A 25169-nucleotide genomic window follows, 5' to 3' on the forward strand; every position below is an offset into this window, starting at 1 on the left:
GTCCAGAGGCGACGTCTGTACTTATGGCCTTGATGGTGGTGATGGTTTCACGGGTATAAACTCATCCCTAAACTCATCAGGTTTTGTATACATTGAATACGTATAGCTTTTTGTATGTCAATCATACCTCAGAAAAGTAAGATATGTATCTATATATCTATAGTTCACAAACATACCCAAAGTACTTTCCCATTTAAAAAAAAAAAAAGAAAAGTAACAAAATTGTTCCGGTAGTGTGAAAGAGGCTCACCGTCTGGATGCCCACAACACCCGGGAAAGCAAGGCAGAGTGCTGGTTACAAGCAGGGGCTTTGAGGCAGGTGGACCCAAGATGGAGTCTGGACCCCGACACTCCCTATCTTGGTGGCTTTGGGTAGACCAATCTCTCTGCGCCTTGCTGCCTCCCTTCTCCTGTCTGTAATATGGCAATGGCAACCATGCCTACGTTGCAGGATTGCTGTCAGGATTGAGTGAGACAGTGCACGGAAAGCCCCCAGAAGTCTTTTTCAGATTTGAGATGGTTCCAGGCCAGATCTTGTGTGGGGGGCTCGGAGGAGATGGGGGGAAGCCTTCTCCATATGCCCCTAAAGTATTCCCTGGCCCTTCTGTTACCCACCACCCTCAGCCTTTGCACCCTCCCAAGAGGCTCCCCAACCTCAGCTTTGCCCCGAAACTGCACCTCCTCTTCCCTTGGAACCCCAGGAGCAAAGGTGGCGCTAGGCCTTTTCAAACCCCCAGGCCCAGATGCCGCCGGTGCCCGCACTGCGGCCAGCTGATGTTTGACTCTGCCCCGAATATTCACCGAATATTAATTCAGCGCCTTTACTTGCCAAGGCTGCCGTGCTCCCTCCCGCGCCGGAAATGGGGGGAAGGGAGGGGTCCCTAGGTCCTGAGCGAAGGGCCAAAGAGAGAAAGGGTTTCCCAGGAGGAGCCCGGGCTTGAGCAAGGTCCAAGGGAACCCCGACCTAAAACGGGTGCGGGCGGGGTGGAGGGCCGGGATGCGCGCGGCCTCGGGGCCCAGCGACCCCACTCCAGGTGCCGCATCCGGGAGGGCCGCTCCCGGAGCCGGGTCTGGGCCGGGAGCGCGGCGGCAGCGGCTGCGCGACCAGGTGGGTGGTGCCCCGGAAGGCCCAGCGCTGAAGAGCCGGAAGGCGGGAGGGTGGGGCTTGCGCGCCGGGCGGGGCGGCCTGGTGTCCCCGCGCCTGCCGGCCTGTGACCTCGCGGCGCCGCCTCCGCAGGTAAAGGGCTCCGAGCTGCTGGAGCCGGGAGGGGGAGGGGCGCCCGGAGCGGCTGGCGTGCTGGCTGGCCGCGGGCGTGGCCCTCCCGTGCCGGGCGCACGCTCTTCGTGCATTTATTTTCCATATGGAGAAACGGGGGGACACGGAGGGCTGTGTGTGCGTGTCCCCTCCCGCAGGAACTCCTGTGTGTGCGTGTGCCCGCGCGTGTCACTTCCCGCAGGAACCGCGGTGCGTGTGGCTGGTGTTATATCCGCAGGGCGGAGCACCCTTGGCCTTGCCCTCTGGGAAGAGAATCTGGACGCTAGTTTAGAGATGATCAGGAAGGGATGTTACTGATTTAGGGGCTGGGGGAGATTAGATTTGTGGGGACTGGTAGCTTCTTTAGGCTTTTAAACAAACAAACAAAAATAAATAGGAATATTTGAGAGGGTGTGAAGAGACCTGCTCCTGGGCCAGGTAGGTAGGTAAGGTGTGCTCCGCTAGGGTCCTGCTCGGCTCTGGCCTGGGTTGCTGCAGATGGCGGCCCCAGTGTGGCTTGTGCTTTTGATTTTTCAGGAGAAATCAGAAGTCTGAGGTGTATGTGAAATCTCTTGATTTTAAACTCTGGCAACTAATTCGTTTTTAAAAAGTCTGTGGGCTAATCTGACAATGTTTGCTGATGGGATCCAATCTTTGCCCTGGGGCATAGAGAGGTGGAAAGACACGGTTTATAGGAGCCAGTGGGCACTGCTGGAGCTTTGTAAATTTCACCAGCGAAGTAGAAAGTACTGAGGATTGCAGGTGATTCTTAAGAGGCCCTGCTTTTCTAATTCTTAAAAAGAGCTGTGTGCATGGAGGGCTGTGTTAGCTCCGTAGCCTTCCTCTCCTCATCTCTCACAATCTGGTCCACCTCAGAAAGCCAGGCTGCAGTCCCAGGGACGGACTCATCTCCCTCTCCCCCAGATCCCTGCTGTAATCGGCAGACCAGCCTGGGTGCTCACAAGAAACCAGGGCTTCACGTTGGCATTTGCCTTCCCTGTGGCTGGCAGATGGGCTTCCTGTGACCGGAGCCTGTTTCGTAGACAAATCCGATCCTGAAATAGGTGTGATATGGGGGGAGGCACACTCCCGCCCCATTGAGGTCTGTCCCCATCAGAGTGCTCCTGTCTCCTCCCTCCTCACCCACTTCTCTACCGCTTACAGACAAAGGCAGCTGGAGTGGGAGAAGGAGAAGCAGGACTGGCTTCCCTCCTCAATCTGGCAGGCCTGGAGAAGTTGGGAGGCTGAGCTTTTTAGCAAGGGCTCAGGAGATGGGGCTGCAAACCTTTCTTCCACAACAAGAGTCTATTGATGCTCTAACTTCTAAAATGATTCTTACAAGGAAATTAAACCAGCATTCCCTTGGATGGAGGCAGCCACAATGCCACCTCTCTACCCATGGTGTGGAACCATTGAACCCAGCTGGAATCAGGCCACTTCCTTGCCTCCCCTCCCACACACCATGACACCTGCTGGCTCTCCAGTCCTACAGAGCTCTGGGCTTGTGCCTTGTGCTGGCCCAACTGGGCTAAGTGGAGGTTGGAAGTGGCGTTTGCACAGTGATGCCTCATTAGCCCCTGTGGGTTTCGACTTAAAGTCATTCAGCGCAGGTTGGAAGCTGTTTTTTTGTTTTTTGTTTTGTGGGGGTTTTTTTAAATAGACAGTAGAGGGTGAAGTGGGTATATGTCTATTTCCTGCCTCTTTTACATACCTTTTCTTACTGTGCAGAAACTGTTTCAAGGGTACAGATCCATAATTCTGCAGAAAACCTGTTTTAGGAGTGGCATCTGGGCAGAGTACACTGGCCTAGAAGCCAGACTTGCAGATCAAGCATGGCAAGGCTCAGGGTCTTCATGCCTCTGGGAATGGGAGGCTCATTGCAGCCTCCAGAGGGGCCTTCGAGGGACCTGCGCTTCATCTCCCTTTTTTCAGCATAAGTGACAGATAAAAAGCTGGATATAAACCAGAGCTAAGCTAGAAGGTGACTAGATATTTTACAGGAGGATTTTTAGCTTTTTGAAAGGTTTTACCATGAAATTAATTCCTTTGGTTATCTTACTATGTACTTGAAATTAAACATTTTGTTTGCATAGCTTTACAGGACCATGGCTATTGTGTAAATCAGGTTACTCTCTCTCCCCCCATTTCTGAGTGCAGTTCCTTCGCTGTTAATAACGCTATAATGTTATCTTGACATTTGTGCCTGGAAAATTCTTGACCTCTGGAAGGGTGGAAGGGGGCTCTCTCGCAGGGAGGAGGAGGGGGCATGTGCTCTGTCTACACGTGGTCACCGCTGGTGAGAAGAGGGGCCTGGAAGCTAGCAGGCATTTTAGCAGATCCAGGACACTTGGGAGCCAGAGCAAGGACAAACACACTTGAATTCTCCTCTAGCCCCTTGGGCAACCCTGCAGGACTGCCCCTCCACTGCCTCTCACACCCCTGGTGAACAGACACATCTGGGGGATGCCTCTTTGCATTTCTGAACTCAAGGACTGAGTAACAGACGTCAGACATCTTGAGTCATGCTCTCATAGACTCTTGCTGTCCAAAGTGAGGGCAGAAGATCACCTGGGGGTGCATGTAAATACAGAATCTCACCCTGCCCATAGGGGCCGTGTTTAACAAGATCTTCAGTGACTCCTATGCACCGGTGGAGAATCACTGATGTCAAGAATATAAAAGAAAAAGAGGGGAAATTCACAGGGGCTGGAGCACAGGATCCCTCTTACCTCTCCTGGAACTACAAAGACGTTCTGACTGGTGATACAGGAGATCCACAGATTTGTTCTAAGGGCTCAGAATTCTCTCTCGGGATCGGGAGGATAATTTTACATTAGAGACTAATTCTAGATTATCCTTGGGTTTAAAAAAAAAACCTCATATATCCAAAAGATAGTGAGTAATAGGGTCTGCTCCAAAGTTCCACAGTCGAGTTCATTTAGTGAATATTTGCATGTCTCAGCCTTAAATGAAAAGGGGAGTGTTGGTGAGAAAGGAAAGTGCCCACCAAGCCTTGGGTCTAGCCGAAGCTGGAAGGAGAATCACCTGCTCATTGCTGCTTTGATTTTACTTCCTATCCTGCCAGGTGGCCCATCAGTGCCAAAGCTCTCCATTCCCACCAACCTTGGGGCGGAGCCTGCCCTGCCCTCACTCTTGCCCCTGCCTGTCCTTTTCCTGCTAGTGTGGCAAACAGTTTCCTGACCCCAGAGAATTGTTCTAAAGGTCATTGTTCCAAAGTACATCCATCCATCTGTCATCTGTCCATCTATATGCAGACCCCTGGAATTCTTTGATTTCTTTTATTCTCTGGTTGTTTCATCTTACTACATCATCCTGTCCTTGCCTTTGATGTCTCATGAGTAGAACTGGATTGTCTCGATGAGTGGTTGCTTATAGAAGCCAGTGGTGTATGTTAGGAACCAAACGTTCATTTAGAGCCATCATGTCTGAGAGTCTGCAGTGTTCCAGACTCGCTCCAGGCACTTTGCTTCCATTCTGCTTACACCTTGCAAGAATCCAGCCTGTAGGTGGTTTATCTCCATCTTACAGGTGAGGAATCTGCCATTCTGCTCAGGGTCATCCAGTGGGTGAAGGCTGTGTGGTTGCAGAGCCCTGTGCTTTCCCCTTCTCTGGCTTGGTGTGGGCTGAGATGCCCTGTCACACAGGAGACGACGGGGGGCTGGGACTTTGTGCACTCGGCCAAGGTTTGTGCTCGGGGATTGCCTGAGCCAGCTGAAAGGCCCTGATGCAAGAGAGCTCAGACTTGCCTCACTTGTGATGAACTGGTGGAACATGTGGGCAGGGTTGCTCCTTAACCTGTTGTAAATCAGAAGTTAATCAGAGGGCAGAGAAGACCTTTCATCCACTCTGCTGATTCAGTCTGCTTATTAACTGAAAGCTGTCCTGCTTTCTCTTTGGCAAAGGACTTGGCACATGACTGGGGTGGGTGCTGTCATTGTGCATACAGCAGAGATACTGTTCTGTACCAAAAATGGGGAACCTTCCTTAAAACTTTAGGAAGAGTAACATTTGGGTAGAAATACGCTTCACTCGTTACAACTCTCCTTTGGAATGCTTCCTTCAAGGTCTGCTGCGATGCCCGTCGCGTTGGAGGACATCATGAGGCTGCTGTGCTACATCTCCGAGGAGAGGAAAATGAGGGCGGCCGTCAGGCACTCCGGGAGGGGCGCCCTGGTCACAGGGGCCGTGGCCTTCGTTGGTGGTTTGGTGGGCGGCCCACCAGGACTAGCCGTTGGTAAGTGCAAGTGCCTCACAGGGACAGTGCAGCTGTTGGGAAAAAAAGACCTTTGAAACCACAGAGACCTCATAAAAGCCTCTGTCCTGTGTGAGAAGTTTGTTGAGTTGAGGTTGCTTCTGTGAAATGATCTTCGGGTACGTAATTCATCCTGTTAAAAACATGAGCTTCTGTGTGAATGTCTCAGAAGTGCAGGGCTCTCTCAAATGGCATCTGTGTCATGCAGACCTGGAGGACACCTTTCCCCCCAGGGATGTGTCTTAGAGTCTGAAGATTTCAGGGTGTCCTGGGTCCCTTGGACAGTCTCCCTCCCCCCATCACCATTACACATCCAGAGAGGAAGCTGAGATTTGCCAGGCACCTACTGGGGGCTGATGCTATAGAGCCACTTTACATAAGCTCGTTCCCACAGCGCTTCCCCATTCTGAAAGCAAGCAGTCCAGTGCAGGAAAAGCAATAAGCGAACTCCTAGGGTGGTCATCCCTGTCCCCTTCTTTTACCACCTGCTTCTATTTGGGAACCCGTTTCTGGCAATAAATGAAACTTTGGCTGATTTTCCCATCATTCATTGTTGCTAGAATGAAGTTGCTTCCTTTGGATTAGGAGCAGGAAGAATTCCTCTGTGGCCCAAACCGCGGGCTAGGGGTGGTGTCAGAGGGCTGGCTGCTGTCCAGGCCTGACTTGAGGAGGGGCCAGATAAGGCCTCCCTCGAGGTGCCTCAGATGGACCCTGCAACACAGGGGCATCGGCTTAAGGCATAGTCTGCTGCACTGGGCTCAGTAAATATTTACTGAATGCCTCCTCTGTGCCAGGCAGCCTGTGCTGGGATACAGGGCCTGGGAAAGCTCACAGTCTGGTGGAAGTCCTTTCTACATGGCTTGCAGTCTTCACATGAATACAGGCTGGAGAGGTGACTGCTTTTCTGCTGAGGTTGGTTTCTGTGTCCCAGCTCACCAGTAAGGCTTCCTGATCTGTTCTTCCCTCTGGTAGCAGGATTGACATTCAAGGACACTGTATTAAGCTGAGCCCACACCGGGGAGAAAAATCAGCTTGTGGGTGTCCCCAGACCTTCCATCTATGCATTTCCATTTCCAAACTCTGTGAATTAGTGAGTCTTGACTTCAGCTTCTTGCCATCCAGGAAGTAGCCCAGGAGGGAGGAGACAAGGCCATTGCCTTCTTCCTCAGTGACATCCTATATCTTTGTCCCACCCCATCTAATGTGCTCAGGGAAGGCTAGCTGGGATCATTTATCATATAGCTGTGCCCAAATGCCATTTGGGGAGGACATATTTTATTCAGATTGAGTAAAAGCTGGTAGAGAACAGGATGTCTGCAAAGAGAACCCCAGGGATTGGCTACTTGCAGCCCCTGGTCGTGGGCAGGAGCATCATTTTACCCGGAAAACAAAGGAATTTTCTCTTTTCCAAAGAGTTGGTAATTTTCTGGTCGATATTTCCTGGCGACTTTTTGCATTAAGTGCTGCTCTAAATCAAATATTGATGTTCTCATAAAGGTTTAGTGCAGATGAGTGCAACTCTTATCAGCTCTTAAGTGTTTCACTGGTGTCATGGGGAAAAGTTCAGTAAAACTTGTAAATGACTGGCCCTCCCTCCCTAGAATGCTCCTTATTTTCAGACTGGGGGGAAGCTGTCAAAGGGCAGTGTTCAGCCTCTAGGACATGAGGCTGGCTGGTCCCCAGAGAAGGTGTGTGCTACCAGGTGCCTCCACACTTGGTTTCCTGAGATGGTGCAAGATTTACTTACTGTTGGCTGAGTCCAGCTTGCAAATGGGTTCTTTCTGGCCTGGGCTGCATTCTTTTAGATAAACTTTTTATTTTGGAGTAATATTAGATTTACAGAGAAGTTGCAAAAATAATGCCGAGAATTCCCATATATCTCTCACCCAGTTTCAGTTCCTATATTACCAAGGTACACTTGTCAAAACTAAGAAACCAACACTAACATTACTATTAACTATTCTTCAGACTGTATTTGGATTTTATCAGTTTCTGCATCCATGATCTTTTTCTGTCCCAGATCCAGCACAAGACAGCACATTGCACTTAATCATCATGTCTCTTTAGTCTCCCCTGTCTTGTTTTTTTTACCCCACTCTTTTTTTGATTTTTTTCCCATATAGGCCATTACAGAGTATTGAGTAGAGTTCTCTGTGCTATACAGTAGGTCCTTATTAGTTTTCTGTTTTATATATAGTAGTGTGTATATGTCAATCCCAATCTTCCAGTTTATCCCTCCCCCTTACCCCTTGGTAACCATAAGTTTGTTTTCTACATCTGTAACTCTTTCTGTTTTGTAGATAAGTTCATTTGTACCTTTTTTTAGATTCCACATATAAGTGATATCATATGATATTTGTCTTTCTCTGTCTGACTTACTTTACTCAGTATGACAATCTCTAGGTCCATCCATGTTGCTGCAAATGGCATTATTTCATTCTTTTTTATGGCTGAGTAATATTCCATCGTGTATATGTACCACATCTTCTTTATCCATTCCTCTGTCGATGGACATTTAGGTTGCTTCCATGTCCTGGCTATTGTAAATAGTACTGCAATGAACATTGGGGTGCATGTCTCTTTTCGAATTATAGTTTTCTCCAGATATATGCCCAGGAGTGGGATTGCTGGATCATATGGTAGCTCTATTTTTAGTTTTTTAAGGAACCTCCATGCTCTTCTCCGTAGTGGCTGTACCAGTTTACGTTCCCACCAACAGTGCATGAGGGTCCCCTTTTCTCCACACCCTCTCCAGCATTTACTGTTTGTAGATTTCTTGATGATGGCCATTCTGACTGGTGTGAGGTGGTACCTCACTGTAGTTTTGATTTGCATTTCTCTAATAATTAGTAATGTTGAGCATCTTTTAATGTGCTTTTTAGCCATCTGTATATCTTCTTTGGAGAAATGTCTATTTAGATCTTCCACCCATTTTTGAATTGGGTTGTTTTTTTTTTTATGTTGAGCTGCATGAGCGGTTTGTATATTTTGGAGATTAATCCCATGTCGGTTGCTTCATTTGCAAATATTTTCTCCCATTCTGAGGGTTTCTCCGGTCTTGTTTTTTTACCACTTTGATACTTTTGCGGAGTACTGGTCAGGTATTTTGGAGAACTCCTCTCAATTTGGGTTTGCCTGATGTCTTTCTCCTGAGTAGACTGTGGTTATGGATCTTTGGAAAGAATACCGTGGAGGTGCAGCGCCCTTCTTGTCACACATTTCAAGGACACATGACACCCACAGGACCTCTCTTGTGATGCTTGCCTTGATCAACTGGCTAAGGTCATGTCCGCCAGGTTTCTCCACTGCAAAGTTACTGTTTCCCCCTTTCCATACTCTACTCTTTTGAAGAAAGTCACCAAGTCCAGCTGGGCTGCGTCTTTTCAATATCTGATTGCCCATATTTAAAAATCATAAGACTTTTAAAAGATACATACTTGGTATTCCATGCGGCAGCAATTGGCTGGCGTAGGGTAACCTCGTCTCCTTTAGACAGCGACCTATCTCTCCAGGTCACCACAGTCCCACGCAGCTCACTTCACTCCTTTCAGCTACCTGCCTGGCCCCTGTAGGCACTTGAGTTTGAGACCCCTGCCCTAGGACATCTTCCTGTAGCAGACTGCACCTGACCTGGTTAAATAGAACTTTCCATTGATACAAGGTCTTCAAGTTCCAAAATAGTGTGCTTTAACTTTGATAATAATAAATTGACATTTAAAAATAATGTTTGTGCCCTTTTGGGGTAGCAGAAAGAGAAGTAGTTGAATACATTAAATTTGTTATTTATCATCATACAACTTTGGAGGGGTTGTATGAAAAACATTGCTTCAAGAGAAAATACCTCCTCATCTGTCCGCAGGGTCCTTTATAACCACGTGGTTCCACTGGAAATTTCAAAGTTCAGGGCTAAGGCTCAAATTAGCCAGCCAGTGGAGGAAACGCAGCCTCACCACTGAGATGGTTCTCCCTGAAAATGCATTTGCTTCTCAGCCCTGTTCTTTGAGATGAGAGAGATTTTTATGAGAAGCATGGAAACCTTCCGCCCACGAAGAGGATTTTAGTTAGCACAGCTCTCAGGAGGGGAGATGCTTTGTGTTGCACTGTGAGCACAGAGCTTAGGGGAGGGCATGTTTGGGTGACAATTATCTGAGCCAAATCGACCAAAGACCACGTCAACCTTTGCCCTCTGCCCTCCTGGCGGAGCAGGCATGAAGCCAAGCCCATTCTGACCCGCTCATGAATGTGCCCACTCGTCACGACGGTAGATGTGAACTCAGCGAGAACCTGTGGCTATCGTTTATGAATATAAATGACCGACTAATTGAGTCCTTCCTGTTTTCTAGGGGGGGCCGTCGGGGGTTTGTTAGGCGCGTGGATGACAAGTGGACAGTTTAAGCCGGTTCCTCAGATCCTAATGGAGCTGCCACCTGCCGAGCAGCAGAAGCTCTTTAACGAAGCCACTGCCATCGTCAGGCACCTGGAATGGACGGACGCCGTGCAGCTGACCATGCTGGTCATGGGCAGTGAAGCCCTGCAGCAGCAGCTGCTGGCGATGCTGACCAACTACATCACCAAGGAGCTCCGGGCGGAAGTGCAGTACGACGACTAGGCCTCCGCTCCGGGAAGCGGGGTCCCCCCGACTCGTGGAAGGTGACTGGGGAGCTGCGGGAAGCCCCACATCATCAGAATATTACCCTAAACTGTAGCGAAATCTCCTGCTGGAGAGGCTGGGGCTGTGCTATATCGTGTTCTGGAATTATTTGAGAAGATGCCGCGTTTTGTGGCCGTGTGCACCTGTGTGCCCTGACAACCCTTCAGCTGGGAAGCTGGTGAACAGTAAAGCCGTGACTGCTGCCACGTAGCGGCAGTTTTCTGAATCTCCTGTCGCTCACACAGGAGCTGGAAGAAGGTCTTCACGTTCAGCCTTCTCATCTCATCATGTGAAGATGATGCCGGTACAGGCAGCCGTTGCAGGACCAGCCCTCCCTTGGGACCTAGGGGCTGTCCCCTGCTGGAATCATGTTTACCTCTTGAATGCCCCTTCCCCACCCAGTGACTTCTGAGTGGCCTCAGGGAGGGGGCAGTCGGCCTGCTGAGTGAAGCCACAAACGTCAGTGGCACCCAGCCCCTCCCCCAGTAGCTGCCCGACTGGGCTCTCACCCTCCCAGGGGCTTGCTTTCCCCATCTGAAAAGTCATAGTAGTTCCTGAGTTCTGTTTTTTAAATTAAATATTTTCAGTAAATTATTGCTCTTTCTGAAGTGGTAGAATCATAAACTATCTCTAAGAAATCTGTCCACCCTAAATTTCTCCTAATATTGTTTTTGCTTTGCTTTCAGAACCACAGTTTGACTAAGTGTCATCAAACTACAGTAAATGTTTTCTGAACAGTCCTTTTCTCCACCTATTTGTGTAAAGTATCTCTGACATTTGAAGTTGTACACGTGGAGCACAAGGGAAGGGAAGGTATCGGATTTGTGACTTTAAAGAAGGAATGAGAGCTCTGGGTTGCAGGGCCCGCAACCTGACTTTCCAGGCTGCTGTGGCTCCCTGTACTGCCGGTGAGCACACACTGCCCCGAGCCTCCCTAGCAACCACAGGATGTCCCTTGGGTCCCAGGGACCTGGAAGGAAGCGGCACCGTCCTCCCTGGGGTGCAGAGGAAGGCACTCCTGCTGAGCAGAGTCAGTGTCCCGCGCCTCCGTGTGTGTAAGGAAAACTTCAGGGCAAATTAGAACCCAGGGTGATTAAGGAAGGATCAAGCTTGTATCTCAGAAAAGTTGCTCTTTTTTTTTTATAAATTTATTTATTTATTTATTTATGGCTGTGTTGGGTCTCCGTTGCTGCGCGCGGGCTTCTCACTGCGGTGGCTTCTCTTGTTGCGGAGCACAGGCTCTAGGCACGCGGGCTTCAGTAGTTGTGGCTCACGGGCTTCAGTAGTTGTGGCTCGCTGGCTTCAGTAGTTGTGACTCACAGGCTTAGTTGCTCCGCGGCATGTGGGATCTTCCCGGACCAGGGATCGAACCCGTGTCCCGTGCACTGGCAGGCGGGTTCTTAACCACTGCGCCACCAGGGAAGCCCAGAAAAGCTGCTCTTTATCTGGCCTCATCTAGCACACATCAGGTGCCCTTTACAGGCCACACTCCTGGGGTTGATGAAGCCACTTTGGTCATTTGCACTGCTTGGGTTGATGGGGGGCAGGGTGGAGTCCTTTTAGATGATTATCCTGACTCATAGAAGGTGACTGGGTGGTTATGGGGGGGGGGCCCACCCATCCAACTCGTGTGTTGGGTCCTACTCTGCCAGGCCCAGGGGACACAGGTGGTTCCAGCTCGGAGGTCCTGCACCAATGTCCACTGGAGTCCCTTCCCCGGCCTGCCTAGCTTTACCCTTGGGAAAACCACTCTCGGGAGGAGATGGCCTGACTCCTGACCAATTTGGGGTCAGATGAAGCAGGCCTTACAGAATAAAGTCAGTGGCCTAGCCAGGTCCTGGGTGACTTGCGGTGGACTTTAGGCCCAAGAGGAGTCCAGGCCTCGAGTCTCATCTCCCCCAGGAGCTGAAAGCACTTTCCTTGCTTTCCCCTCACACTCTACTCCCAGCAACTGTGGCTTTAGTATTTCTGCATCTTCTTTGAAATTTTTTCATTTATTTATTTTTGAATAGGTAATACAAACCTGGTACAAAACTTAGAAGACATCAGAAGATAAAAATGGAAAAGGAAGGCATCCTCCTATACTGACCCCTGCTCCAGCCCCCTTTCCAGATGCAGCCACTATACCAATTTCTTGTATATTCCTTTAACTCTGTTTTTAGATAGTCATTGAATAGTATTCTTTTATTTGTCAGTGTTTATTGCTGAAAACAGAAAAATCCAGAAAAGTATAATGAAATAAAAACCATTAAAAGTATCACCACCCATGGGACTTCCCTGGTGGTCCAGTGGTAAAGAATCTGCCTTCCAATGCAGGAGACGAGGGTTTGATCCCTGGTCGGGGAACTAAGATCCCACATGCCTCCAGGCAACTAAGCCCGCATGCCACAACTACTGAGCCGGCGCATCTCAACTAGAGAGCCCACGCGCCCTGGAGTCTGCATGCCACAACTAGAAAGAGAGAAAACCCACACGCCACAACTAGAGAGAAGCCTGTGCACCACAACTAGAGAGAAGCCCGCATGCCACAACGAAGAGCCCACGCACTGCAACGAAAGATCCCGCGTGCCATAACTAAGACCCAGAGCAGCCAAAAAAAAAAAAAAAAAAAAGTCACCACCTAGAAAACCACTGTTAACAAATTTGGCATATTTTGTGCAAACCTTTTAATGCTATGTATGTGTATTTTAGTGTTTAGACCTTTTTGAACACTCTTACCAATTAACATTAAATAACATTTGTGATGTATTTTGAAATCTCTTGTAAACACGTGTAATGGCTTTATAATATTCCACTGCACTAAACCATATATACATAACTGCTGTAGTGTCCTTTCTAGGTTTTTACTATTATAGTGCTGCATTTTTGTGAACATTTTTGTGCGCATATTCTGTTCATATTTTCGATTATGATAGATAGTCTGTAAGATAGATTCCTCAACGTGAAATTGCTGAATTAAAAAGTATGTAATATTTTTTAAGGCTGTTGTTCTATTCGGTCAAAATTCTTTCCAGAGGGGCAGTATCAATCATTTGCTCTCCCAGCAACAGGTTTTGGGGGTGCACATCTCATCACATCCTCACCAAGAAATAGAATGAGAGTGTCTTAAAGCTCTGTTAATTTGATGGGTGATTACTGACATCTTGGTTTGAGTCATTTATCTTTGGATTATGAGTGGGGTTGACAAGGCCAGGGTGACCTCCTGGCGGCCGCCTACCCAGGCGGTGCTGAGAGCCCCCGGGCCCCCATGGCCCAGGCCTAGCAGAGAGTGAGGGGGCCCTGGCCTGAGCAGAGGGCTGGCGGGGCGGTGGCGGCTTGTGGCCAGGAAGCAGCAGGGGAGTGCCAACAGCAGGAGCGTAGGGAGGCAGCCGAGGAGGAAGCCTTGGTGGGGGACCCAGTAATTATACAAAGAAACCTTCTGCTCCGGGCCGGTTATTAACCCGCTTCGGGTGTTGACGTGACAGTGCCGAGCGAGATCTTTCCAGGCAGATGGTGTATTTTTAGCTAGAATGAACTTTTCTATTTTTCTGTGTTTTGGAAGTAGACACCGGGGTGTGTTGCAATGCGGGAGGACTGGGGCTCAGGGTGTGGAGGAAGGGTCCTCTCCCCGTTACTCATTGAGGGGTGCCATCTAGTGGGCAAGCGGGTGCATCCTTTCTCTTCTTCCCTCTGAGCCAGTCCTGTCGAGCCTTCTCGGAGTCTCCAGCCAGGCCAGGATGTGGCTCCACAAGGATATGCGGTTTTGTGAGTTCCCCTTGGGAGGGGGCTGGGGCCTTCCTGAGGTTTTAATAAGCCATGAACAGAAGATCAGCCATGTCTGCTGCAACCTTTTTGCATATAAACCAGAATGTCTCTCAGTCCTGAACAGTCAACATATGGCAGTTAAGCAATGCCAGGATTCATCTAAACCACACAGGGAAGAAGGACTGTCTGATATATTTTCAGTTTGTTGGGAGGAGATAAATGGCTTTATTCACTGGAGATGGCATCTCGGACCATTATGATGACAGCGGGTCAGGAGGCAAAGCTTGGGCCTGGCCAGCTGCATCGCAGCCTCAGGGCTGCTAAGGTACCCCAAATGCTGGCGAATGGAGGAAGTTAAAAAATGTTTTTCTAAATTATTGAGGTGGAAGCTATTTAATTTTTGTGGGTCTTAAGGGGGGACTTTACTTGTTCTCACTTGCAGTGAAACAAATGAAAGGATAATATCTAGGAGTTATCTGTTACACACCAATTAATTAGTATTAATGAATACACATGATCAAACCCAGAGCTGGCAGGGCTGTGGGAAACCAATGTATACACATACATACACTCCACTGGAGAAAATACATAGTGATACAGTCTTCTGGGAGAGTGATTTAAAGGAAAAAAGTCACAGGAACCATAAAATTGTATATACTTTCCAGCCAACCAATTTCACTTCAGGGAAAACATTACAATAAAATAATTCAAACAGAAAAAAGATAAAGGTATTCATAGCACTGCTGTTTATGATGGCAGGAAAAAAGGGAAACAATTCCGATGTTGAACAACAGGGAAATAGTTAAACTGTGTATGTGGGCAATATAATGGAATACTAACACCAATTTTAATAAGTAGTAAATGGGGATGGGTGTATGAGAGTCAGTGGAATTGCTCCACGCGCATTATTTGCCTTACAGCAACTCCATACTTAAGTGCTTGGGGGGAATAAAGAAAAAGACAAGCTGTAACCAGTGCTGGTGACCCCAAGGGCTTCCAATGCCTCAAGGGTGTGGCTCAGGGGAAGCGGCACAGGTGGTTGAGAATCTCAGAGTGTGGGCATCTTGTGCCTGAGGGGGTTCTAGTGTTTTAAAATGTGAATTACTTACCTATCCGCAAACCAGGCAAGAACCAGCCTGGTCCCCAGCTCCCTGGGGCTGCTTCTCCCAGGAACTAACTGTTCAAGGCCACCTCACGAGCAGCGTCCTCACAAGCCTGCCCCCACAGAGGCGAGGTCCCACTGCAGCGCAAGGTTCCAAAGCACAGCCCTGAGGGGTGTTACATGTGCCCCCTGACCAAGGCAGGAGGGCCAGCCATGCTGGGAGCTGTTTGGATACAGAGTCTCCCCTCTAAGTTCTGTCCAATAGAAACATAATACAAGCCACAAACACAATTTTAGATTTTCTAGTACCCTCAGTTTTTAAAAGTAAAAAATAAATTTAGTAGTATACTTTAACCCAATATAGCCAACATATATTATCATTTCAACACGTAATCAATAGAAAAGATTATTGAGATATTTTCCAAATTTTTATATTATCTCTTCGAAACTCAGTGTATATGTCACAACTATAGCACATCTCAAATCTGACTAGCCACGTGTCAAGCCACGTGTGGCCAGTGGCTACCACGTCAGGCATCACCACTCTGTAAGATACATAATAGAAAACATAAAGATGAAAGATTTTTCTTTTCCCCTTGGGTTGCCAGTGATACAGACATGTCCCTCTAAGGGCCAGGAACCTCTTTCTGTCCCTTCTCTGTTCTGAAGTTCAGCATCTGGGCTTGTTTGTGGTCCTTGTTAGAGGTCAAGATCAGGTTGGATGGTGCTATGGACTGAATTGTTTCTCCCCCAAATTCACATGCAGAAGCCCTAACCCCCAATGTGACGGCATTTGGAGATGGAGCCTTTGGAAGGTAATAAGCGTTAGGTGAGGCCATGGTGTGGGGACCCCCATCCCCACGATGGGATTAGTGCCCTTGTGAGAAGAAACACCAGAGAGCTCCCTCTCTCTCTCTCTCTCTCTGCCATGTGAAGACAGGGAGGAGAGGGCCATTTGCAAGCCAAGAGCCCTCACCAGAACCCAGCCACGCCGGCACCCTGATCTTGGACTTCCAGCCTCCACAACGGCGAGCGATACATGTCCATGGTTAGGCTGCCAGTCTGCAGCGCTTTGTTATGGCAGCCTGAGCAGACTGCGGCAGGTGGGAAGCTGGGAGGGGGAGGCTTACTGGGGACCTCCCAGATCCCTGTTCTCTAACCTGATTTAGGGGCAACAGCATTTTCTCCCTGCCTTGAGATGACAACTCGACCTGGTGTGTGGGTGAAGACCCCCCTGGATGAACATCCTCAGCCACTAAGAACCAGCCTTGTCCTTCTGTCCCAGGCACAGGTGGCCCTCAGAGGCCTTGGAGGATGGCACCCCTTAATCTCTACCCCCTCTCTGCCTGCACCTGCTGAGCTGAATGTGGCTAAAGAAAACACCTGCCCACAATGACTGGTCTCACTCAGCACCGCTGTGTTTTCCTAGTTCACTTCCTCTCCCACTGCCTCTCCTCTCCTCAGCTCCCAACCCTTCCTCCTGTGTCTTCCCTCAGGTCATGACCTTCGTTCCCTGAGAAAAGGAATTAACCGGAAGAGAATGTTCACTCCCTACATCTGTGCCCATCTTTCCTCCTGGTATTAGGAACCGCTCTTGCTCTTGACTCAGGCCAGCCCCTCCACTGGACACCAGATCCCACCCCCTCCCTCCTGAGGGCACTGCTGCAGTCATTCTCCTCCTTCCCCCTCATTGCCACGTCCCCAGCTGCACAGACCTGTCCCATCAGCGTGAACATGTGCATGATTTCTCCCATATTAAAAAAACAACAAAAATTTCAGCAAGGGTACCAGGAAAATTCAGTGGGGAATAATTGTCCTTTCAACAAATGGTTCTGGAGCAACACATAAATAAATGAAGTTGGATGACCCCCTACCTTATAACATATAAAACATTAACTCAAAATGGATCATACACCTAAATGTAGGAGCTAAAACTATGAAACTCTAAGATGAAAACATAGGAATAACTCTTTATGACCTTGGATTAGGCAATGGGTTCTTAGATAAGACACAAAATCATAAGTGACAAAAGAAAAAATAGATAAATGGGACTTCATTAAGATTAAAAACTTTCATGCTTCAAAGGACACCATCAAGAAAGTGAAAAAGCAATCCACAGAATGGGAGAAAATAATTGCAAATCATGTATCTGATAAGGGACTACTATCTAGAATATATAAAGAACTCTCACAACTCAACAATAGAAAGACAAATAATCCAATTTAAAAATGGGTAAAGGATTTGAACAGACATTTCTCCAAAGAAGATATTCATGGCCAATAAGCACGTGAGAAGATGTTCAACATCATTAGTCATCAAAACCACAATGAGATACCACTTCTCCACTATTCAGATGGCAAAAATAAAAAACACAATAACAAATGTTGATGAGATTGGGAAGAAATGGGAACATTTGTATGTTGCTGTTGGGAATGTGAAATGGTGCAGTCACTTTGGAAAACAGTTCGACAGTTCCTCAAAATATTAAACATAGAGTTATCCTATGATCCAGCAATTCCACTCCTAGGTATATACCCAAGAGAATTGAAAACATATGGCCACACAAAAACTTGTATACGAATGTTTATTAGCAGTATTTTTTATAATAGCCATAAAGTGTTAACAACCCAAATGTTCATCACTTGGTGAATGGATGAACAAAACGTGGCATATACATTGTATATAACATACAATGGAATATTATTTGGCAATAAAGAAGAATTATATTATGTATATACTGACACATGCTACAACATGGATGAACTTTGAAAATATGCTAAGTGAAAGAGCCAGTCACAAAATACCACGTATTCTATGATTCCATTTATATGAAATGTCCAGAATAGGCAAATCCATAGAGACAGAAAGTAGATCAGTGACTGCCAGGGGCTTGGGGAGAGGAGGAATGGCTGCTCACGGACATGGGGTTTCTCTTCGGGGTGACAAAAATGTTCTGACACTAGATAATGGAGACGGTTGCACAATCTGGTGAATATACTAAAAACTACTGAACTGTATACTTTAAAGAGGGAGGGTGGATTTTATGCGATGTGAATTATATCTCAATAAAGCTGTTTAAAAAAACTCTCTTTGGCACTGCTGCGCCCTCTAGCCGCCACCCCATTTCTCTCTTTCTCTTTGCGGTGGAATTCCTCACAGGAGTTTTCCACACTCACTGTCACCAGTTTGTCTCTTCCCCTTCTGGCAGGCATCTGCTCCTACTACCCCACTAAATGATCTCCTGTCAAGGTCACTGTCCTCCACGTTACTAAACCCAGTGGTCATTCTCAGTCCTCATCTTACCCGACCCGTGGGCAGCATTTGGCCCAGTTGACCACCCCTCTCCGCTTGGCCTCCCCGACCCTGTGCTCTCCTGGTTTCCTCTGGCCTCCCCGGCTGCTCTTTCTTGATCTTTGCTGCTTCCACCTCCAGTCCTGACTTGTAAACACTGAAATGTCCAAGGTTCATTGCTTGACCCCTCCTCTCTCTCTCTCTCCCTCCCTCTCTCTTTTTTTTTTTTTTAAGCCATTGAATTGTACACTTTAAATGGGTGAGTTGTATGGTATGTAAATTATATCTCAAGCTTTTTACTTTTTTTTTTAATTTATTTTTATTTATTTATTTTTGGCTGTGTTGGGTCTTCGTTTCTGTGCGAGGGCTTTCTCCAGTTGCGGCAAGCGGGGGCCACTCTTCATCGCGGTGCGCGGGCCTCTCACTATCGCTCCCTCTGTCTTTTTATTGAGGTAAAATTGGTATATAACATTATATAAGTTTCAGGTGTACAACACTATAATTCAACATCTGTGTTCATTACAAAGTGGTCATCACCAAAAGTCTAGTTACCATCCATCACCTTACACTTGACCCCCTTCACCCATTTTGCCCATCCTCCCAACTCCCTTCCCCTCTGGTCATCACGAGTCTGTTCTCTGTGTCTATGAGTTTGTTTTTGGTTTTTTGTTTGTTCATTTGTTTTGGGGGTCTTGTGTTTTTTTTTTTGGTTTTTGTTTTTAGATTCCATATACGAGTGAGATCATACCATATGATTTTTTTTCTTTCACCTTCCAACTTTTTTCACTTATATTATCCTCATGGTCCATCTATGTTGTTGCAAATGGCAAGATTTCACTCTTTCTCGTGGCTGAGTAGTATTTCATTGTATATGTACACCACAGCTTTATCCATTCATCCATCGATGGACACTTACATTGCTGCCACGTCTGGGCTCACCCCTTCTCTTTTCTATCTATAGCACCCCCCTGGGACTCTCATCCTGTGCACAGCCTGCTCACTCACTGAAGATTCCCAAGTGTGTTTGTCAGCTCAGACTTTCTTCCTGAACTCCAGTCCCTTAAGTACAACTGCCCGCTCAATCTTCCCAACTTTACATCCCAAAACTGAGTTCCTGATACCATACTCCCCACTCCTCAAAAAACCCACAACAAACAAGCAACAACAATAACAAGCGGCTCCTCCTTCAGCCTTCTGGATCTCAGAAACAAGGGGCTTTACGCCTCCAGTTGCTTTGACGTCTTTCTTTCTCTCACATTCTACATCCATCTCATTAGCAAATTCTGTTGGCTCTTCCTTCAAGTAGATCCGTAATTTAATCTCTTCTCAGCACATCCACTTGGGCCCTGGTCCATGCCACCATCATCTCTCCCTCCTCGGTGATCTCCCAGCTGCCCTCCTGGCCCTCTTAGTCAAGCTCACCGCAGCCAGTGATCCTGCTAAAAGATGAGTCAGCTTGTGCCACTTCTCAGCTGAAAGCCTTCCCATGACTCCCATTGTCTGACTCCAGAGAAAAACCAGAGCCTTTACAGTGCCTCCAGGCCCCTACTTCGCCTCCCTCCCCCTTACCCCTCATCTTCTTCATCTCTTCATCTCTGGCCACTGGCTCTGCCCCAGCCACACTGGCCTCCTCCATGCTCCTGGACCAGGGCAGGGACCTTCCCACCCCAAGGCATTTGCACTTGTTTCTTCCCTCTCCCGAATATCTGCCTCGTTTCCTTCAGGTCTTAACTTAAATCCACCTCTTCAGTGAAGCCCTGCCTGGCCACTGGATCTGAAACTGTGGCTGTCCAGCCCTCACTGTCCCCTACCCTGCCTTGTTATCATCTACAGCACTCGATACCTACAAATTGACTCCCTTACGGACTTTTTTTCCCAGATGATATAGAGACCATCTATATCAAGAAGAGTGTTGAGATAATCTTTTCAGAAAACAAAAGAAAAAGCACATCAGCAGAGCTGAACTGACAAGGGACAGGCATGAGCATTTCCAAATAGTGTGGTCCCTCTTGGTTGGAAATCACCCTAGTGCTGGAAAAGACACCTGAGATACAGAGAGTATAACATACTTTAAAAAATTGTATTTGCCTGTCTCTCTTCACTATAGTGTGAGCTCCAGGAGGGGAGGGATTTTTGTCTGATTTGGTCACAGCTATATTCCCAGTGCTTGCAGGTACTCAATCAATACTTGTTGAATGAATAAACAAAAATTTAAAAGCTAGCAGGCAGGTTTTCTCCCATTTCATTTTGCATCCCATACGCAGGCTGACTGCTTCTCGCGGGCCAGGCCTAATTCCCACACCATCTCCATCTCACACATCCACTCCACCCAAGTGCGAGAGAAAAGGCAGCCTCCCGTGTGCCTGGTGAGGCTGGCTCCAACGTCAGCACAGTGTCTGAGGCCTACGTGCCAAGTAGCCTTCCAGAATGACAGCAGTGGGAAAGACAGACAACACCAACTGCTGGTGAGAACGTGGGACGACTGGAGCCCTCACCTACTGCCGGTGGGGATGCCAATTGGTCTGCCTCCTGCCGAGAACTGCTGGGTACCATCTGCTAAAGCCGTGTATACATCTCTCCTATGGCCCAGCAACTCCACTCCTAGTTACGTGCCTAAGAGAAATGAGGGCTTACATCCACCAGCAGACATCTAGAAGATTGGTCGTGAACCCTCATTCATGATAACCCCAATTGCAAACAACCCAAATGCCTGGCGACAGAATGAATAAACAATTGTGGAGGGTTCCCAGAGTCGAATACTCTACTACGATGAAAAACAACAACCACATCACCCACAGAGACAGAGGGGAATCTCACAGACACAGTGTTGAGCAAAGAAGCCTGAACAAAAGGAGAGACATACAGTGTGATTCTATTCATGTTGTCGAAGAAAAGTTAATCAGTCGATCTAAGAAAGAAATAGAAAATTTTATTCGAACCAGACTGTGGATTATAACCCAGGAACAGCCTCTCAGAAAGCTCCAAGAACTGTTCCACTTGTTAGAGATCAAAGCACAGTTACGTAAGTTTTTGAGACAAAGGGCTGTGTATTAAATGACGTATTGTTGACAGTTTACACAATCCAGATCTCTGAGTACAAAGCGAGTAGTGGGTCATGGGTCGTCATGGCCCCTTGCAAGATTAAGAAAGAAGGTTATCGCCTAAAGAGTTGTGACCCTTGATGAGATTAAGGAGGAATGTTATCTCCTAAGGAGGTCTGGTTAATGCAGATGCACAACACACACTAAAGGGAGGAGGCCCAAATGGGCAGAGAAAAATTTTATGTTTAAATTTTTCTGGTCTTGCCATAAAGTATGAATTTTATTTCATCAATATGAAGTTTAAAAAAATAGGAAAAAATCTGTGGTGACAGAAAGCAGAACATCAGTTACCCTTGGAGGCAGGTACTGCTTGGGAGGGACTGAGGGAGCCTTCTGGGTGCTGGAGATGCTCTATATCTTGATCTGGGTGGTGCTTATAGGTGTGTGTGAGAGTGTGCAAAGTCTCACTGAGCTGCACACTTGAAGTTTGTGCACTTTTCTGAATGAAGGTTAGACCTTGATAGAGAGAAAGAGAGAAAGAAAGAAAGAAAGGAAGAAAGGAAGAAAGGAAGGAAGGAAGGAAGAAAAAAGAAAGAAAGAAGGAAAGAAAGAAAGAAAGAGAAGGAGAGAAGGAAAGAAGGAAAGGAAGAAAGGAAAAGGGAAGAAAGGAAGGAGAAGAAAGGGAAAGAAGAGAGAATGAGAGAGATTACATCAGGAAGGAAGAAGGAAAAGGAAGAAAGAAAGAAAAGAGAAAGAGAGAGAGGGAGAAAGAGAGAGGAAGGAAGGGAGCGAGGAAGGGAGGAAGGAAGGAAGAAAGAAAGAAAGAAAGAAAGAAAGGAAGAAAGAAGAAAGAAAGAAGGAAGAAAGAAAGAAAGAGAAAGAGAGAGAAAGAGAGGAAGGAAGGGAGGAAAGAAGGGAGGGAGGAAGGGAGGAAGGAAGGAAGAGAGAATGAAAGAGAAGGAGGACTTAAACCGCAAGCCTAATCCCGCCCCCTCCATCCTCCCCGCTCAGCGCTATCCTCTCGCAATCACGGGAAGACATAACTACCAGACCTCACCCACCGTCCCAGAGTGGTAACCCCGACAGATGACTGCTCTGTCTTATATCCGACCCTGTGCTAATTTCATCCTTGTAATGCTCTGAAGACCTGTTGATTTTCCTACCTGCTCACTACCTGACCTTTGGAGAGGAGGTCGATGTGCCGAAATACCTAGGACCTAATCCTGGAGGACACGGGTGCTTCCACAAAGTATATCCTTGAAGAACTTGGTCTCTCTGCATCATTGCTCTCCTAACTTGAGGAGGGCTGGGCAGGCTTTGTTTCCCCAAATCAGATTTTCATCTGAATTATGTTTGTTCCTCCACTCATGTGATAATCAGCTTGTGAGACAGACAGTGAGATGTCGCATTGTTTTTGACTTGAATAAAGGAAACAATCACTGTGAATGTTCTTTTTTCATATCTTGGAGCTGTTCATCATTGGGTGGATTTCTCCCTAACTGAATTGAAATCTGCACAGTGTCTTGGCAACGGCCTCATTCTGGGTGTGAATATGGGCCCCAAGACCCTCACCTGGTCCCTTTCCCTAGACTCCTTGGTCCTTTGCCCTGAGAGCTGGGCTGAGACCCCCGTCACATGACTCAGGACCCCTCCTCTCTCTGCGCAGGTGGAGGAAGTGGCTATGGACCCTCGCAGCTCTCAGTAGGTCCCCTCACTTAGTCCCACGGTTGCACTGGTTGTCCAGACCCATGTCCTGTGCCCATTTCTAGAGCCAGGGTGTGGGTGAGTCAGCTGCAGCAAAACATGTGGCTAAAGGTAAGGAAGAGGGCTTCCCCAGGGGCGTGGGAAAAACACTCCGTGATCTCATTTTCTCTCATGTTAGTACCACACTCGCAGCACTTCTGATACAAGATGTGCAGGGGTTCACCCCACCCGCCCCTCCCTGCACCAAGCAATTCTCTGTGACACCGACTGGATGTCCTATAATTCAATTCCATTCTGGCACTAACTGGTGTTAAGGGCTCAGTCCCATAAGACTGCCCCCGGTTCAGATGCCAATCCCAAGTCCTAGGTTGTCACCTGTACATCCGACAGACTGGCTATAAATCAGGGTTCCTGTGACCCCCCTCCTTGGGTTTGATAATTTGCTAGAACAGCTCACAGAACTCAGGGAAATACTTGTTTACTTGTTTGTTATAAAGGATATAATAAGGAATACAGATGAACAGCCAGATGAAGAGATGAGTGGGAAGGGATGTGGAGCTTGGGTGCCCGCTCCGGGTGCACCACCCTCCCAGCACCTCCATGTGTTCACCAGCCTGGAAGCTCTCCCAACGCTGCGCTTGTGGGATTTTTACGGAGCTTTCGTCATGATTGATCATTAACTCAATCTCTCCCCGTCTGGGTGGTTGGTGGAGGTGGGGGGGACTACAAGTTCCAAGCTTCTAATCATGGCTGAGTCTTTCTACAAGTGTTGCTTCATTAGAAAAAGAGACACTGCTCTCACACAGGAAATTCCAGGGGATTTAGGAGCTGTGTCAGAAATGTTCCTAGTGCTCTTATCACTTGGGAAATTACAAAGGTTTTAGGAGCTCTGTGCCAGGAACTGGGGGGCAGAGACGAATATATATATTTTTGTATTATTTCACACCAGGGAATACCAGAGTGTGACCGCCCGAGGGAGGAACATGCACTCAGGTAAGCCACGGGCTCCCACCACCCCGTGAACTCGCTCTAGCGGCAGGGGGTAGGGAGCAGTAAGCAAAGTGGTGTTTCCAGGTGAGGACACAGCATGAGTGCAGAACAGAAAGGGCACGGGGATCCTGGGCCTGTCCTGGGGTGACGGTCTGCACACCAGCCCCACTCAGTGCTGGGCCCCCTGAGCCCTGCCTCCGCTGTGGCCCCCCAGGCCCCCTCCCTCTCACTGAGTGCCTTTGCTTCAACTCTGACTTCTAATCCAGCCCAGGTCTTGGGGAAAGAAATTGTCAGCTAGTGGCTGGTCTGAGACCAAGGCTGACGGGTTCTTCCACTTCCTGACTTGGGGGGTGGGGACCCCAGGAGCCTTGGTTGAGATACAAAGGAAGGCATTTTGGCATTTTAGAATGTTGGTAATTTACAAACTACATAAAGTTTGTGTATGTGTGTGTGTGTGTGCCAGGATCCTGGGACCCTGATTTCCTCAGCCCTGGGCATTGCTGTGGGCAGCCAGAGGACCCTCTGTACTGAGAAAGAATGGGTGGCAAGGACGGCTAGCCCCAGGCCCCCACTCCCACCCCTCCCTGCTTGGGAGCCACGGTGGGCAGGAACCGGTCTCTGGAAAGCCTGTTCTTTGGGGTCAGAATGTCTGGCAGGATCCCTAAGCTGACGTTCCAAGGACTGAAATTTCCTCTTGTTTTTGCCCAGAACCGTCTGGCTCAGCCTGCCCTCCCTCTGTCCCCCCCACCCCCGCCTGCCCGCCTGCCTTTCTGTCTTTAGTGTTGGAACATTCCGGTCAGAGCTGGGCTCTGTGGTGTGGAGAGCAACCAGCAGGAGACGGGATCTGGTCACTGCTTCTCGTGCGGCACTGACCCTGACTCGCGAGTGTCGGGGACACGCCTGCCCTGGGGGCCTGTGAAGGGGGCGGGGAGGAGCCCCAAGGGCCTCCCGTGGGCCTCACTCTCCTCTCCTTCCTGCGCCCTCACTGTCTGTTCCTCCCTTCTAGACTCATCCAAAGCCAGTCTGAGGCTTTGAGATGGGGAGTCCAGGAGGGGAAAAGGAGGAGGCAGGCCGAGAGGGGCTGGAGGTGTCTGTGTTGGGGACGGGGGCGCCCAGCC

At 48.2% G+C, this 25169-nt stretch overlaps 1 protein-coding gene across 2 annotated transcripts; it reads left to right on the forward strand.

The window, feature by feature from the left end:
* The first annotated feature begins 1156 nt into the window (after positions 1-1156).
* C19H19orf12 (chromosome 19 C19orf12 homolog) lies at positions 1157-13153 on the forward strand. Of its 2 annotated transcripts, none has more exons than XM_036835038.1 (3): positions 1157-1237; positions 5341-5510; positions 9872-13153. In XM_036835038.1, exons 2-3 carry the CDS (start codon positions 5351-5353, stop codon positions 10135-10137), a joined length of 426 nt encoding a protein of 141 aa, XP_036690933.1. In that variant the 5' UTR covers positions 1157-1237; positions 5341-5350; the 3' UTR covers positions 10138-13153. The 2 variants fall into 2 exon arrangements, with proteins under 2 accessions (XP_036690933.1, XP_036690934.1); XM_036835039.1 differs by lacking the exon at positions 1157-1237 and adding an exon at positions 5119-5197 and having other exon boundaries at positions 9872-10929.
* The last annotated feature ends 12016 nt before the right edge of the window (positions 13154-25169 follow it).

The sequence above is a fragment of the Balaenoptera musculus genome, chromosome 19, assembly GCF_009873245.2.
Source record: "Balaenoptera musculus isolate JJ_BM4_2016_0621 chromosome 19, mBalMus1.pri.v3, whole genome shotgun sequence".
Taxonomy (NCBI): Eukaryota; Metazoa; Chordata; class Mammalia; order Artiodactyla; family Balaenopteridae; genus Balaenoptera; species Balaenoptera musculus.

What these genes read in the sequence shown, in the direction of transcription:
- C19H19orf12 (XM_036835038.1), top strand. Translation starts at nt 5,351, where the DNA reads ATGCCCGTCGCGTTGGAGGACATCATGAGGCTGCTGTGCTACATCTCC. An exon ending in CCCACCAGGACTAGCCGTTG is followed by an intron (nt 5,511 to 9,871) that starts GTAAGTGCAAGT and finishes CCTGTTTTCTAG; the next exon opens with GGGGGGCCGTCGGGGGTTTG.